Source organism: Erithacus rubecula (assembly GCF_903797595.1).
Source record: "Erithacus rubecula genome assembly, contig: SUPER_Z_unloc_1, whole genome shotgun sequence".
In the NCBI taxonomy this organism is placed as follows: domain Eukaryota; kingdom Metazoa; phylum Chordata; class Aves; order Passeriformes; family Muscicapidae; genus Erithacus; species Erithacus rubecula.
In genome coordinates, this window is record NW_027635590.1 from 569,120 (window position 1) to 584,307 (window position 15,188).

The 15,188-nt window shown below is 41.5% G+C and overlaps 1 protein-coding gene across 2 annotated transcripts in view; it reads right to left on the reverse strand.

Annotated features, from left to right (window-relative positions):
• Nucleotides 1-15,188, reverse strand: part of LOC306814612 (neuronal acetylcholine receptor subunit alpha-7-like) — a 62,792-nt gene that overhangs the window by 17,361 nt on the left and 30,243 nt on the right. Inside the window, exons 4-9 of one of the 2 annotated variants that reach the window (XM_079330834.1) lie at nt 10,988-11,032; nt 9,243-9,352; nt 6,855-6,934; nt 5,511-5,678; nt 2,985-3,179; nt 1,586-1,672 (exon numbers count right to left, since the gene is read on the reverse strand). In XM_079330834.1, coding sequence (XP_079186960.1) covers nt 1,586-1,672; nt 2,985-3,179; nt 5,511-5,678; nt 6,855-6,934; nt 9,243-9,352; nt 10,988-11,032 — 685 coding nt within the window. The remainder of the gene's footprint in view (nt 1-1,585; nt 1,673-2,984; nt 3,180-5,510; nt 5,679-6,854; nt 6,935-9,242; nt 9,353-10,987; nt 11,033-15,188) is intronic. The other variant, XM_079330835.1, reaches the window with a different exon arrangement.

Below are 15,188 nucleotides of genomic sequence, written 5' to 3' on the forward strand. Positions count from 1 at the left end.
AACCTTATCAAATCTATGGGATCATGAAGAATCCTAAAGGAATCATTGCAAGACTAAGGAGATGGAGAAAGACAGAAAGACATCCACCTTTAAAAAGGTCAAAAGGACAATCCAGAGAACAACAGATTTGTCATTCTGACTCTGTCCTTGGGTAAATCAGGTAGCAAGTCCACAGGGAACACTTCTGGACAGTTGAGGAAGAGGGTGGGGACTGGGAACAGCCATCCAACACTTAGTAAGAATAAATCATGTCTGACCAACAAGATTGTCTACAGTAACAAATTAAAATATTTGCAGAGAATGAAAGAGTAGTGGGTATCATTCACAGCAATTTTAGTAATTCTCTGATAAGCAGAAATTGTCTGTTATTGCAGCATCAAAGTCCGTAAAAGTACATAATTATTCATAGCTTTTCTTGGTATAAATCCTACCTTCTGTGATAGAAGACTGTATTACTAGAAACTGTTCAGGTTAAAGCCAGTGGATTGACCATAGGTAAGTGTACCACAAATTCTAAATGGGATTTGCTGCATGTATTACATGCAGCAAAGTTATGTCAGCAGTGGTTCACAAAGGCTTTCGTCTCCTCCCTATACACAAGTTTCTCTTAGAATTGCTCTATCTCCATTGTGTCTCAGGTTCAGAAAGATGTTTTATTAATTTTTTGGAAGTTCCTATATGACTCAAAGCCAAGAGTCCTGCTGGCTTTCACTAAGATGTGTCAGTTTTTTGCAGGCTTTCAGAAACTTTTGCCTATGGGCGCCATTGTCCTTATTGTTGCATGCACATCCTCCTTCCCCAGAGTCAGGCCTAGTTTTAAAGCCTTAAAGAGAGATAATGAAACTGTCTGAGTAAATGTTTTTTTTTGTCCTAGTCACATAACTTTTTTGAGGCTTTCATTACACAGTTGTGATGTGCATCTTCCATCACCACCTAGACATATTGTTGACTATTTTGTTCACTTCAACTGTCTAGAACGTGTACTTTAATAATGATTTGTACCCACAGGTCTTTCAGGTAGTGTCCATTCTTTTTTATTTTTTAAAATAGGACAGGTTCATTTTCTCTAACCTGTAATGAGACCAAAGTACCCCACAAAACCAAAGTAAAGGGGTGGTCCTATAAAAATAGAGGCTGTAACGATGTCTGTCTGGCCCACAATCCCAAGATGAAGATCTGTCCCACAGTTTCCAGTACATATTAAAAATGTTCCAGTGGTATACACTTGAATTTTGACTGTTGTATCCTGAATTACTCTTAAGATAGAGAGAAGAGGGAAGGTAGGAAGGATTTGTGTAATAGCAGGGAGGCATGGTGATGCAAAAGAAGAAAGATCAGGTTTATGCAGTGTTGATTCTGTGTCCTCTCAATCCTTGTAGCTACCTGCTTATCTGATATTTCCAGTGCCTTTTTGTAACCTTACGTAGGTCCTTTTCATACATGCACATGGTGAAGTCCAGGATGACATTCCTGACATTGCTGAATTCAAAACTGGAGTAACAAAAGGAGTCAGACCTCAAATTGGCTTTGAATAGCTCTTGAGAGGCATCACACATGGTGCACAAAGCAGTGAAAATCGACTTACCTATTAGTGGGACTGAGTCAGAAGTTGCAGGCATGATCTCAGCCACAAGCAGCATGAATACAGTCAGGGAAAGAAGAACAGTGATACCTGGAGGGAGCGAACACATTTGGGAAGAATGAGAAAAATTAACTCTGCAGCTGCTCCTCTGATGTCAGTGCTGTTAAATATAGCTTTGTCCTGATATACAGCTAAGCCAAACCCATGATTTCATATCTGTCAATGAAGATTAGAACTTCTACAAAGTGTGAGTGCTATTAGCTGCAATTCTATCTGCTCTCTTTCCACTTCTACTTTTCTCTTTTTTCACTTTCCATGTGTCTACACACAAACCTTGCTTCTCTCAAAGTAATGGAGAGATCTTTTTTGCTGAGTGAAACGAAGCTTGCAATACTGGTGAACTACAATGCTTTTCCAAAACATTGCACAAAGCCCAAATAGTTGTTAAGGATTAGAAGAGACTTGCACAGACAGCGGCCTAGGTTTTGTTATTGCATATTATATAATGTACCTCAAAGACATGCAGTCTGTTTTGAAAGAACCTCTTTGTTCTATCTGGAAAGGCTATTGCTAAACCTAATCATCTTGATATTAAGATATCAAAAGGTCAATGCATGAATATTAGCTCCCGTTTTTAAGTCAACATAGTACTACACCTCAAATAACTCTTTTCCTTATCCATATCCTACATTTCATAGACAGCAATTGTCTGATAGCCCTGTGTTTTACTTCTTGTAAGGCAGGCTGCTCAGATACATTTTATTTTTTAACAAAGAAAAACCCCACTGAGGACACTTCATATGATTTAAAAACTTCTGTCCTGAGACAGAATCATGCACAATTAACTGTTAAGGTCTCATCTAGGCCATTCTGGTATTTACCACTCTCCCCTATCTTCTCTTGGAAGATTTTTATCCCCATTTTTATCAACACACACAACAGAAAATCTCTTTTAGCCCTTCCATGGCTGTGTTCAATAGGGGACTCATGGCTAGGTATTTTGAGAGCTGAACTTTGAAGGTGAAAATCTGGTGCCCAGCTGCTGCTGTTCACAGCCCTTCACTCATTGCTTCCTAGTATGTTCTATCTGAAAAAGAGAGTCAATGAGCTGTGAAATGCATTGATATATACTAAATAAACATAACAACAGACATGACAGAATACTATCACTGCTGCCAGCATTAGCAACAAGTTCAGCTTCCTACCAGTCCAAAAGATGCTATATGTGTAGCACAGGATGTGTGAATGCCACATAGAAAGCTATCCTTATTCCTGCAACCAAAAAAGCATTTCTATTGCTCTGCTAGTGAATTCTTTATTCATTGAGCACCATAACAGCATGAGGAATTTATTTTCCTATTTTATAGGATGCTTATGAAACAAATGAATAATTAGTACTTACCTAAAGAAATCTTCTCTCCTGAATCAGCTGGCAAAAGAAATACAAGCAGTGCTAAGCCAGATATGAGAACACAGGGAATGAGTAAGTTCAAGCCATAGTAGAGGGTGCGTCGACGCATGGTGATGGTGTACGTCACATCTGGGTATGGTTCTTTGCAGCATTCATAGTACATCTCATTTCTCTTCCCTGGGACACCTACAGAGAGGGTGATCAGAGCAGTGGGCAGAGATGCAGGACTCCCAGATACCTCCCTGGACTGTACCAAGAAGTGATAGCTTATGAGCCAATGTGTGTGACCTCTGCTGCTCTTAGTCCACCTTCTGTGTTTCCTAGGGTTTACTTTCATGCCTTCTGAGTCACCTGAACCTAGCTTAGCTAATAAAGCACATCTGGACCAGAACAAAACAGCCCTGGGCATCACAACCTCTATCAGAAAAATGTGCATTCTGCCTCCCTACATTCTGTGAATGGTAACATATTGTTGATGTGTTATTGGTATTTACTAGCACATACAGAAGATTTTCTGTGTGGCAAGTGCCACTGCTTCTTAGTATTCTGTGATCTTCTATACATATTTGCTACGTTTTTTGTCAGGAAAAACATACAGGGTAAGGCTTACTTTTCCAAAAGGAAGTCAAGTTAAACTCAGCCTGTCATATCTGAAGGTTGAGAGACATAGCTGTCCAATATGGATGTACTGCAGGGCTGCTGATGGTGAACCTGCTGCAGCAGGTTGCCTGACGTGCTGCCTGATGGGGACTGCAAGAGCACTGGAAATGGGAGGAGAGATGGAAGAACTCAGCACCTTGTATCTTTCATGCCAAAATTGCTCCCTTCTCTTTTGCTTCTGTGGGCATAACAAATGATGTGAAAATGTGTGCATTCTGGCAGAGGCTTAGCAAAGTTTTCTTAAAGGATACAGCCATGGCTTGCCTGAGGTGATATTTAATGCTTTTGCTGTATGAGCTAAATAAGTTTTGCTGTCCCCTGCTCAAGGTTGAAGGCAGACAAACTACAAACTCTTAATCAGATATGCAAAGCTATTGGACAAAAATAATTGCCATTACAAGCAGACAGGGGGGCTTGCTCCAAAATAGCTGGATTTTAGGAGGACTCCACTGTGGAGTCTTCTGGCTTCTCATAAAACTGAATATGATTTATCAGATGTCATAAATGGTAAAAATACTGCATACAATTTTGGTTGGGGCACTTATTTCCTCATCTGTACATCCAGACTGGAAAATAAAATAATAAAATGTCTTTTTTATAACCTCTCATTTCAGTTGTCTAAGTTCCATCAATTTCTGTAACATTGCTTGTGACTTACAGCTAAATAAATGTGTGGGAGCCCAGGGCATACCCCTGGCCTCCTTGGGGGTCTCAAAACCCCCCTGGCAAGGGTCTCAAAGGCTCCTGAGTGAGACCCTGGTGTCACAGGTGCTGAATTCCAACCCCTGGGGGAAGTTGTCAGCACAAAGAGAATGGAAACAAGCTACCAAAATTAGTAAAGTATAAAATAGATTGTTAGAACATAGATAAGTAGGTTTTCTTGAATGTTTATGATAAGGGACACGTGGCCAAGATGGAGAATTTGGGGGGTGGACACCTTTTCCTCCTTCTTCTCCATGTCATCCATGTTGGGTGACATGTTGGCACTCTTGGATTGGATGGGGTCAGGGTTGGACCATTTAATAAAATTGTACTGTATTGGGAAAATTTTGTAAACATGTAATACATAATATAAACTATCTAAGATAAGCCCTGCCTTCACCAGGCAGATTCCACCATGGATGCCAGGCTGAGCAGACCACTGCTGGCCAGGCAAAACGTACCAGAGATAAGAAATAATAAACAATCCTTGGAAAAAGAGAAAACCGTCTCTGGCAGTCTCTCTTTGGCTGCTTCAGAGAAAACCAGGGTTTGAACCACCTTCGTGTCCCTCTGGGGTGATCTCGGGGCAAAGGAGAAACCCCAGACTGCAACATAAATGAGCTCAAAATAATTCAAAATAAGCTCACTCTGAATAACTAGTTTTGGGCATAAGTTCTTTTGAAAATGCAGGTATCTTACAAAGCATGTGGGCTTTATGAACTGGTAAACACATTGATGCTTTGCTGGGTGAGAAAGATTCATTTATGCAAAAGTTTTGTTGAAATACTTTTTACACCAATCAATTTTGCTGAGGTAAATGTGTAAATGAGTAAATGTGACAGTAGTGTTCCATGCACCTACATGAGACACATCCAAGTTTAGTACTGACAAACTGCTCAGATGTGTCAGGATTAGTAGCTTTCATTTATGTACCCAGGCAATTGCTTTGGAACACAGTGTTTTCAGACAAAGTTCAATGAATGTTGCTGAAAGGCTGTCTCTGATATGTGACTTTTTTTTCTCTTTTTTTTGCTTCTTCTAACATCTATATTTTTAATATTCGTATTCCATGTCCAATTGATTGATTATTTCTTTATATTCGAGGTTTGCATTTGAAAATCAGATTGTTGAATACTTATAGGTTGGCCAACTTACCCACTAAATCCCATTCTCCATTTGAGATGTAGTTGGAAATATCAGCCTCAAGCATCTGCAGGTCAATCAACCAGCCACTGTGAGTCCAGGAGCCAAACTTTAAATCACATTTCTGCACATCAAAGGGGAACCAGCGGACATCAATGTAACATGTGCTCTTCAAAATGCCTGTAGGTATAAATAAGTCATGATCAAGCATCTTCAGGGTGCATTTCATCTTACACTTATCAGTCTCTGGCTGTGAGCAAGTTTTCTCTTCAAAAATTCTGTCTGATACAATCATGGGGTAACCAAGCAAGTACTGCAGGTGGAAGATGCTGCCATGACTGGAATAACCTTCCTTCCTCCACCAGTGAAGATATTTCTCACTTCATCATTGAGGTAGGCTGCTCGGGACACTATGGCCACCCAGGAGCAGCCCAGCCTGTCTCCCAGTGCCAGCTGGCCCTAGCAGATTACAGGCAGTTGCTTGATCTGACAAGAGCAAAGAGTATGCTCCAGGGACTCACTGTACTGTAACCAGCTCTTTGAAAGGAATTCCTGGTCAGACCCTCTCCCAGACCCACAGTCCTTTGAAAATACATTGCTGTGCTAAACTGTGCTCAGTTCTGGCCTTTACCATCTGTGAGGTAACTGAGCCTTGAATTTAACTCTGAATGTGTCTAGTTCATGGTCTGGGATGCTCTAAGGGGTCTAATGGGTAGTGGAGAGCAGTGGAGCAGCCATCAGGGAAGTCATTGCTAATCCCCACTGGGCCCTGTGGACCTACCTGAGGGTAATGACACAAAGTTTAGGATTTTTTTTTCTCCACCACAGTGAGCAACTGTGGGATAGCCTGTGTTAGCTGGTGAGTCCTGGCTGCTGGACCATGCAGGCAGGGAATCACCAACACAGATGAAAAGCAACTGACTTGGGCCCAGTTGGCTGAGAACAGTCCATTTGTCTTTTCAACTGGATTTTTAGCCTCAGCCTGGCAAGAAGGGCTTCAATGCCGAGCAAGTGCTGCTCTCAGGGTCTCCTCTGCTCAATCACCTCTCCACAAAACAGAGACCTAGCTGGACTGCACAAGAAACATGATGACATGGTGCACACCACCTTACTTTGGATGACACCTTAGGTGGGCCTCTGGATGTTCTGAGAAAACTGCTCAGGAGAACATTTTACTGATTCATAAAGTGTAAATACTACTGATAATGAACTTAAATTTTCTTAGCGAGTCGTTCCCATTATTAGACAGGTTGCAAAACTTCCACAGATGGCTTTTAAACACTTTGGTTTCATTCATGAAGGAAACCTGCTTGAAATTATTTGATTAAAAGTAAACAAATACTCTCTGTGCCCTACCTGGAGGAATATATTGGCAGGATCCAGAGAAGTTCACCAGCACATTTGTGTGAAATGTTGCATCAAATCTTTCATCTGCACTGTAACACAATGCAAACAAAACAAAAAAAAAAGCAAGCTGATGTGTGAGTGAAGATATAACTGTCAGTATAAAAATAATCTTTTGGCTGGTTAAGTTCCTAAATCTGGGTGAAGTGTCTACCCTTGACTAATATCTCAGCTCCTCATAGTTACTGTCAGCCTGCACCAGGGCAGGCTGCTTGCATGCTGCTCAAAGAGGTGAGAGGCAGAATGTTTCATGTCTCAGAACAAAGACAGAAGGAAAAGACGCAAAAATGTCACATTAACTATATCCAAAAACTGGACAGTTGGGACAATGAGGTTTTTCTAGGGCAACTGTCAAAATGAGGCAGCTCACCACATAAATCAAGTTATTTGCTACCTTACCTAGGTATCTGTTGTAACAACAATGGTGGCCTGATACAACAATTCTGCAGTTCCCTGAAATGCAGAGAGGACAAGAATTTGCTTCTAGCATTGGAAAAAGCCACTGGAGAGAAGTTATTTTTGAGGCTTGTAGGAGGAGATTCATTGAAACTCCAAAAGCAAAAGTGACCAAGAAAAGAGAATTTCATTACTATTCAAAAATATATGAGAAAATTAAGGGAGTAATGAGCCAGAAAATGATAAAGATTCTCCAAAGGAGCGGGTCTGGCGGTTTTTGGGAAGAGGGTCTCTTGGGAAGAGATTAACCATAGAGGGATCCCCTGGCTTGTATAGTATTGCCTGTAGTGGCTACGTGCAGGTCTATGTTGCACGACTACACCATCCTATATACTCTGTCTTTCAACCAGATTTAAAAATTTCAGAGCCTCTGTTACTCTTTGGATCTGCTCTTTATCCACATCATGAGTCCTCAGTCCTCAATATTGTCCCCAGTACAAAAACAAAGGACACCAAAAGGCCTAAGTCCAGAATGAGTGATAATTACCAAAGACATAAAAGACAACAAAAAAGGGGTTTTTTTGGACAAGGAAAAGACAAAGGATGAGATTGATCCATCACTTGCTATGGAAGGGAAAAAAAAACAACAGGGTGCAGAGAGCTGCCAGTATCCTGCACCCTGTGAGCTTCATTCTTTCCAACTCATTTTCACACAGTGGCAGGAGTACATGACAGAACAGGGGACGAACAGGTTAAGAAAATGTAGATAAGACAGATTCTATTCAGCAGAGCTGATGAAATTTGCTCTTGAGAACTGAAAGGACTGGCCAAAATACCCTCTGAAGCATTAACAATTATCTGTGAGAGCTTGTGGAGAAGAGGGAAGGGCTTGGTGAATTAGGGGAGATAAAATTCTGACTTATTTTAAAAGTGAAATTATAGATAAATCAGCCTAACTTCAAAGAAAATGGGATGAAACATCTGGCACAGATTTGTGAAGGGCCAACAGCATCAAATCAATCTATTTTTCTTACTAAGACGAGGCTGGTGAGCTATCTGAATTTCAGTATGTTCTTATAAACTATATTAATATGGACCAAGTTTTATGCCTCCTTTTTACAGACTGAAAAGGAATAATGAGACAGTAAGAAGCAAAATTGAAATAAAAAACACTTAAACAACCTAGGTCTCTCCAGACCTCCTTTGGATATCTTGTCATGAGGGTTTGGAATGGAATATGGATCACGGTGAACTCTGGAAGCCAACAAAATAAAATTTAATCTGAGCAATTAGAAAGAATTACCCTGTCAGAGAAAGACATAACAGGGAAAATCTAGTGAGACAGCAGAGCTGAATGACAACAACTAGGGTCCACAATAGATAAAAAAATAAGTCCAGAATTAAGATATTACTAGACAAAACCACAAATCCCCTCTTCCTGGAAAGTATTAAGGAACCAGTTGTCTAGAAAGTTTCTACTTCATCCAACACTGCAGAAATGCTGTCTAGAGAACTAGATTCATCTCTGTAGAAGGAAAAACAAATTAGAGGATGTTCAGAGTAGAAGAAGAATGACAGATAGGTTTATAAATTATAAGATAACGAAAGTGAGATGAAAATCTATTTGTTTACTTCAATCAGAAACACAGATTGACAGATATAGGATAATAGTTATCCTGCAGACATGGTAATTTTGAAGAAACTATAGGTAGTTTTCTCTCAATTCACTGAGAAAAAGTTAAAGAAGACATCTGCACAACTAGAGCAAGGAAAAGTTAGACTGGCTATTAAAAAAATCTGTCAGCAGATGCTTGCTTGTTTTTATTAGTCTTAAGGGTAAGACTCAAATCCATAGAGGACAAAAGGCCCATAGTATCAGTAAAGCATGGCTGATTTTTAGCATTTAGTTCTAGTCTCCTACTGGTCATTCCATATCTTGCTTACCTGTTATACAGAAGAATGTCTGGTACCCAAATCTGGTCAGCAGGAAATCGCAAATTCTGCACTCCTGGATATTTATACTGATCCCAAGACAAATAAGCATCAACCCAGTACTGTTGGGAAACACATACATCAATTCATATGAGCTTGTAAAAGTCTTCTAATTTCTCTGGAATATTATGGGAAAAGAATAGATTTTGCCAAAAGCAATAGCAGCAGTTTGGTAACAGTTTAATGCTCGGCTTTGATTATTAAGAAAAGCTGGCATATATAGAGGAAATAAAGGTGTGACTACTGAAGACAGTGTCTAGATCTTCCATCTTGTGGCCAGAAGTCAGGCATCCCAAACCTTTCCTGGTGGGCTGGCAGAACCACTGGCAGTAGGTACTTCCATGTTTTTTGAGGTGGTTAGTGGGGTAGGTGGACCATGATCTGAGAGTCCCCGTTGGGTGGAAATAATTTAATATTACAAAAATTGGGTGACTCTTTTACTAACCACCTCGCTCTGAGAGGTAGGCAAGTGAAATTTATATTCCAAAGGGTTATTTCTGATCCCATCTCCTCCACTTCAACACAGCTAATTTGAGAAAGGTGCAGGAACATCTTTTGGGAACAGCCTTCTGACTTATAATGAATCTCAACGGGAGGCTTGCAAGGGAAATCTGTATCGGTGGTACACCTGTAGAACATCTTTGCAAGGGACAGGACACTCACAGGCTCTGACCTAACAATCCTGTAGTCATATAGGTTTGACTGAGTTAGTTTTCGCAATATAAAAATGCTCATTTCTGCTGCAAATGCCAGCAGGTAGCTGAGGAAGAAACAGCCTGCTCAGTTGAACATATTAATATAACACAGGGTTTGGCCATGAAAATCAAAGTAGAATTAGTTTAATCATTCAAGTCTCCCGCTGATTGCTCCTTCAAGAACTGCTTCTTTCCTGTGCACAAGTCCTTAAAAAGATCTGTTTATGCAGCACAAGAAAACACTGTATCCCTCACCACAGGCAGCCAAACAGACCTCTTGGGAAACTCCCTCCTGCAAAGGAGGTCGCTTCCCTTAATGAAGGTTAGTTTTGCTCATTCTGCGTGAGTGGTACAGGTGAATTTCTAGCTGGAGCAGGTTGCAGAAGAGAGAGGAGGAATGTCTGTGGGAGAGGTTTGTAAAGCACGAGGGAAGGCAATATCCCAGAGAGGTGCCTGGGTGCTGCCAGCAGCAAAACAGCCATCAGGCCCTCTGTGGGCCCTGGACTAACCACCACCCCCCACGAGGAGTCTGCATGTGGTCCAGTGACCACATCTGTGTTCAGACACCCAGTTTCAGGCAGAGGTGGGATTCTCCCAGAAGTAGCAAGTGCAGGTTGCCTAGCTCTTACTGGGTGTCTGGCTCATAAGTCCCCATCACTGCTTATGGCGAGGGCCTTGAGCCCCTTGAAGATTCTCTTCTTACCTGTGATGGAACCTTAACTCTGGGCTCTTTTTTACTAGATCCCTACATCCACTGGCAAAACAATGTGGCTGGTTTCATGCTCCAAAGGTCAACAGGTGTGTCCAAAGGATTAGTGTAGTCTCCTGAATTTAAATTTCAATTCTAAAAAAAGCACTAGGGAAATTTTAAACTACTAAAAATGGCTGCTTGTATTCCATTATACACAAGCTGATAAGATAGCAGTCTTGCTTTTCAGCTAAATCACATTCAGTAGTTTTCAATTAGGTAGCTTTTTTATTTTACTGTCAGAGGTTACTCACCATCTGCAGCCAAGCATTGGTGATCAACACTTGATTCTTCTCATCCTTTGAACAAAAGGGGGAAGGAAAGAAAAGACAGGAGAAAAAGGGATGAAAGAGTTTGATTAGAGATGGAAGAGTTTAGTCTTTGAGAGAATCCAGACTCTTGGAGTACATAAACCAAACTCCATGGGGTAGATTGTGAGCTCACTGCAACACCACTATTTGGCCCAGACAGTTGTGACTCTTCTTCTTACCCTTTAAAATACAGACTCCCTATGTTTATCACAACTGATCAACAATAAAAAGTAATAGACCATTTATCTTATTTTTCTGGGAACAAACTTCTTACCAAGTTTTACCTTCTAGCTACTTGCTCAAAACAATATGTTTTCCAGTACCACACTGCATGTCATAATTGGAAAGGTTTTCTGTTGCATTTGCTGCCACTGCAAAGCAATGGTGAAATAATGTCGGAAGTGTGGCTCTTTTCAAGTGTCAGTGCTATGTAACTTAGCTCCAGCTAAAGGAAAAAAGGGCTGGCCTTGGCAGAAGATATCACTTGGTTCATTTCTGCATGCAGAGGCAATAAGGAAGAATCTCTCATAACAGAAACAAAGATGCTCCCACCACCCAGTTTGTGCCCCAGTTCCCTGGGGAGTCCCAAGGTGCCCAGTTTTCTGCAGTTACCCTGCAGGCGCAGGACTCTGCACTGTGGAGTCACGGCGGTGCAGATACACAGTACCCAAACGCCACCACAGCCGCGCCCTGAACTTCCCAGGAGCCGAGGCTGTGCTGCTCGGGGGACTGGCTCACTGCACACTCAGCTGTCCCTGTATGTGTCCATGCTCTAGGAAGCTTACATGGCAGTGTTTGGGATGGGACATATTGCAATTGCAAGCTGCTTGGCAGGTATTTGAACCATACAGAGAGTTCTCTGGACATGCATGCCCTCTCTGGTCATGTCCTTATTACAGTACGTAGCCTCTAACAAGGTAGAAAAACTTAAAATGCCTTATTCATTTTGGAAAAACACCAGTCTGCTCACCTCAAGCTATATTCATTCTGCCTTTCCTCCCACCCTCCCCTCCTGAGCTACCCTCATAGTACATCAGCAAAGAAACTATCCCAGACGTGTCAGGGAAGAGCTGTTTGAAACCAATCTGCAACATCTCACAACTGTGTGTGGTCATCTGTGAGCCCTCTGGAGTAATTTCTTCTGTGTCCCATGCAGGAACTGCAGATTCCTAGGCTAAGGCATGAAGGAGGACTGCCCAGAGAAGTTTCCTAATTACTGATTCCCCAGCACACCAGACACTGGACCAGTGGTACTGCTGATCTCTTGGCATGAACCTTGTCTGCAGCATGATCTCCTCTTTTTACAGTTGGGTTGCTGGAGCTCCAGAAATACCACAACCTAGAAAGAGAGACACCACTGACCTGGAGTATGTCTGATGGCTTTGGCACTGTGGCCAGTTAGGTTCAGCAGCCAGGCTTCTGTTCCCAGGAAAGGTAAATTTCAGACATGAAACAGGTCTTTGCTATACTGATCCTCACAAAACTATCACACTACCTTCACTTGAGTCCCCTTAAGACCCGACTACACTGCTTTTGCTGCTGTAAGATGCCACTCAAAAATTAAATGTAATTTTATACTGTTGTGCTGTTTGTACATTTCCATTTATCTTCTCTGCTGCTCCAGCGAATGTTCACCTCTCTCTATGCAAATTACAACCCACCTCCAGAGGCCTGGTCCTTCTGCACCCCCTTTTGTTCCCTTTGTTGCTGGTGATTGAAGCAATTGTAAGAAAATCTGCAGAAAAATAAGAGAAGGACTGGGCTTGTTGAGACAAGATTTTTAGATGCTGAAGGATTCAAACAAACACCATCTTGAAAAATTAAATCCTAAGTAAAGAATAACCCCAGATTTGGTAATTGATGGAGTCATCAAAGCTATCTATGTCCACTGATCTGGGAAATGAAAACAACTCAGAAACACAGAGGTTGTGTTCCAGGGATACTCAGAGGCCAGCCACCAGCCCATCTGACTGATGCATTCCTGCCCACCAATGTCTCATGAGGTGTCCTATAGGGCTGGCAAGCATGATGGACATCTGAATTGCACATCAAATACTAAAAATATTTTGTGTTGTTTGCCAAATAATGCTTTATACTTGTAAGCTGCACATGTCCTCCTCACAGAGACTTTCTGTGTACAGTTAAATCAACTTGAACACCATGATTAAAAACTTGGTCAGCAACAGACAGCCAATGCTTTTGCTGTACAAAACTAAGGATTTTCCCCATCTACACTGAAACATACACGGAAGGAGAAGAGGGCACATTCCTCATTTTGTCATCTACCTATGTAAACCACAGGGGAATTGCATTAAAGTTCAATTTACATCTGTGAGGCTGGGGATTTCTAGCATGTGCAGATGCCTTCCATCAGGAGCCTTTCATATATGGCTCTTAAGGAAAGTAATATTTTTCTGGCACAATAAGTTTATAATTGACAGCTTACAAAGGAAGACACCTTGGGCTGACTTCTTTATTTCATAAAAAAGTTTGTTGTCCTTACCTGCTTACCTATCAGATACTAATGACCTGGTCTCCAAACAATTATTCAGCCAGGTTTCTTGTGTAGCATTAAATGTATTGTATTGGGTCTTCTTTGCCTCCTTTTCACAGGGCTATTGTGCTTGATATGTTTTGTAGTCAAAGGAAAACTTATGAGTTTTCAAATGCTTGTCTAGAGAGTAACAATCATCTTGTTTTGTGTTTGGATAGAAGCAAAACCACAAGGTCTAACTAGAGCTTTGGGCTGCTTATGTCTCTCTTAACTTGGCTGAAAAAAAAAGTCACTTCAGGATGTTTTCTTTGCCATTCAGAAACTATTCCCATCCTTGTCTTCAGGCTGCTGAGCTTTAAATGGCATTTGACATTTTGGCAAAACACAGAAAATGCTTCAATATGCAGCCCTGGTCAACAGATGCAGCCTGATGGGTCCTTCTTATTGCATGACAGAAAAAAATATTTTTCTAACAAGCATCTGACTTTTCTAGAAATGCCTGTTTTGCAGAAGCAGCAAAGCTGACTTTACACTGGGCAGGCATTTGTCCAGGTGTAGGTCTCCTACAAAGTCCTTTCTAGAGAACGATGCTGAGAAACCAAAGAAAATGTGCCTGCTGGGGCTGCCAAGAAAAGAGACATGGAAACCTTGAGTCTGAAACCATCATTAGACTGAGAGGCATTTCAGAGCTGAGGTGTTTATGCAGCTTTCCATCTTTGGGGTGGTCTATTGAGCCACACAGCTTTGCATTCTGTAAGGAATTACTCCGGCCTTTGCAGCAGGCTGGTTGCCTAGCCTTTCCCGAGCTGCAAAAGATTACAGTACCTGCCATCTTCACCATGACCTGTGTGCTGATGCACCTCTAAAATACCTTGGCACAGAAAAGACTGCATTTTTCTGTTACATGGACACTCACAAAAAACCTGCAGGACATGTGTGTGTTTTACTGTGTCTCAGGAGATCACTGGTCACTTACCTTTGCCTAAGTAAAAGCTGATTATTGAGCTTGGGAAGTGCTGGAGGCAATTCCCTTATTCTATGTCACTGGTTTATGCAGAAGGTTTTAAAGTTTAGTTGAGAGGATGCCTTTCCTCCCAGGAGAAAAACTGAATAATCTATCACACTGCTTTTTCTGTTCAAGATTCCTGTCTTGGCACTGTCAGTCTTGGGGATGACCTTCCTTCTGTATTGGGCTGGCTCTCAGCTCCCATCTTTTTGTGAAGCAAAGCAATGAAAGCAGCACTGCAAAGATTCTGGGTGAGGCTGAATATTATCGGCTCCCAAAGGCGCTTTTGCATTACTCCCCTGGCAGTTCTCCTGGTTTGCAAATGTTCAGCTCAGACAAATCATTTTTCTCCTGCTATTTAAAATGCTGGAAAAGCTGTGGTCACTAGTCAGTGCAAAACTGGTTCTCTAAATCCTTCCTGTATTTGTTCATTTTCTCCTCTTTCTATCTGTAGCCTGACCAGCTAATCCTCTGCCCCAGATATCTGCCTATTCCTACAGTCACCTTTGACCCATGGAAAGTGAGAGTTTGGTTTGTTTTGGTGCACATGCTGTGACATGTGAATGTTTCACTTTGGTTTTCTTTTCCCTGCCCTAAATTCAGAGCTTGCAATATACGTGCATCTGCCTGCATTGTGCACTACT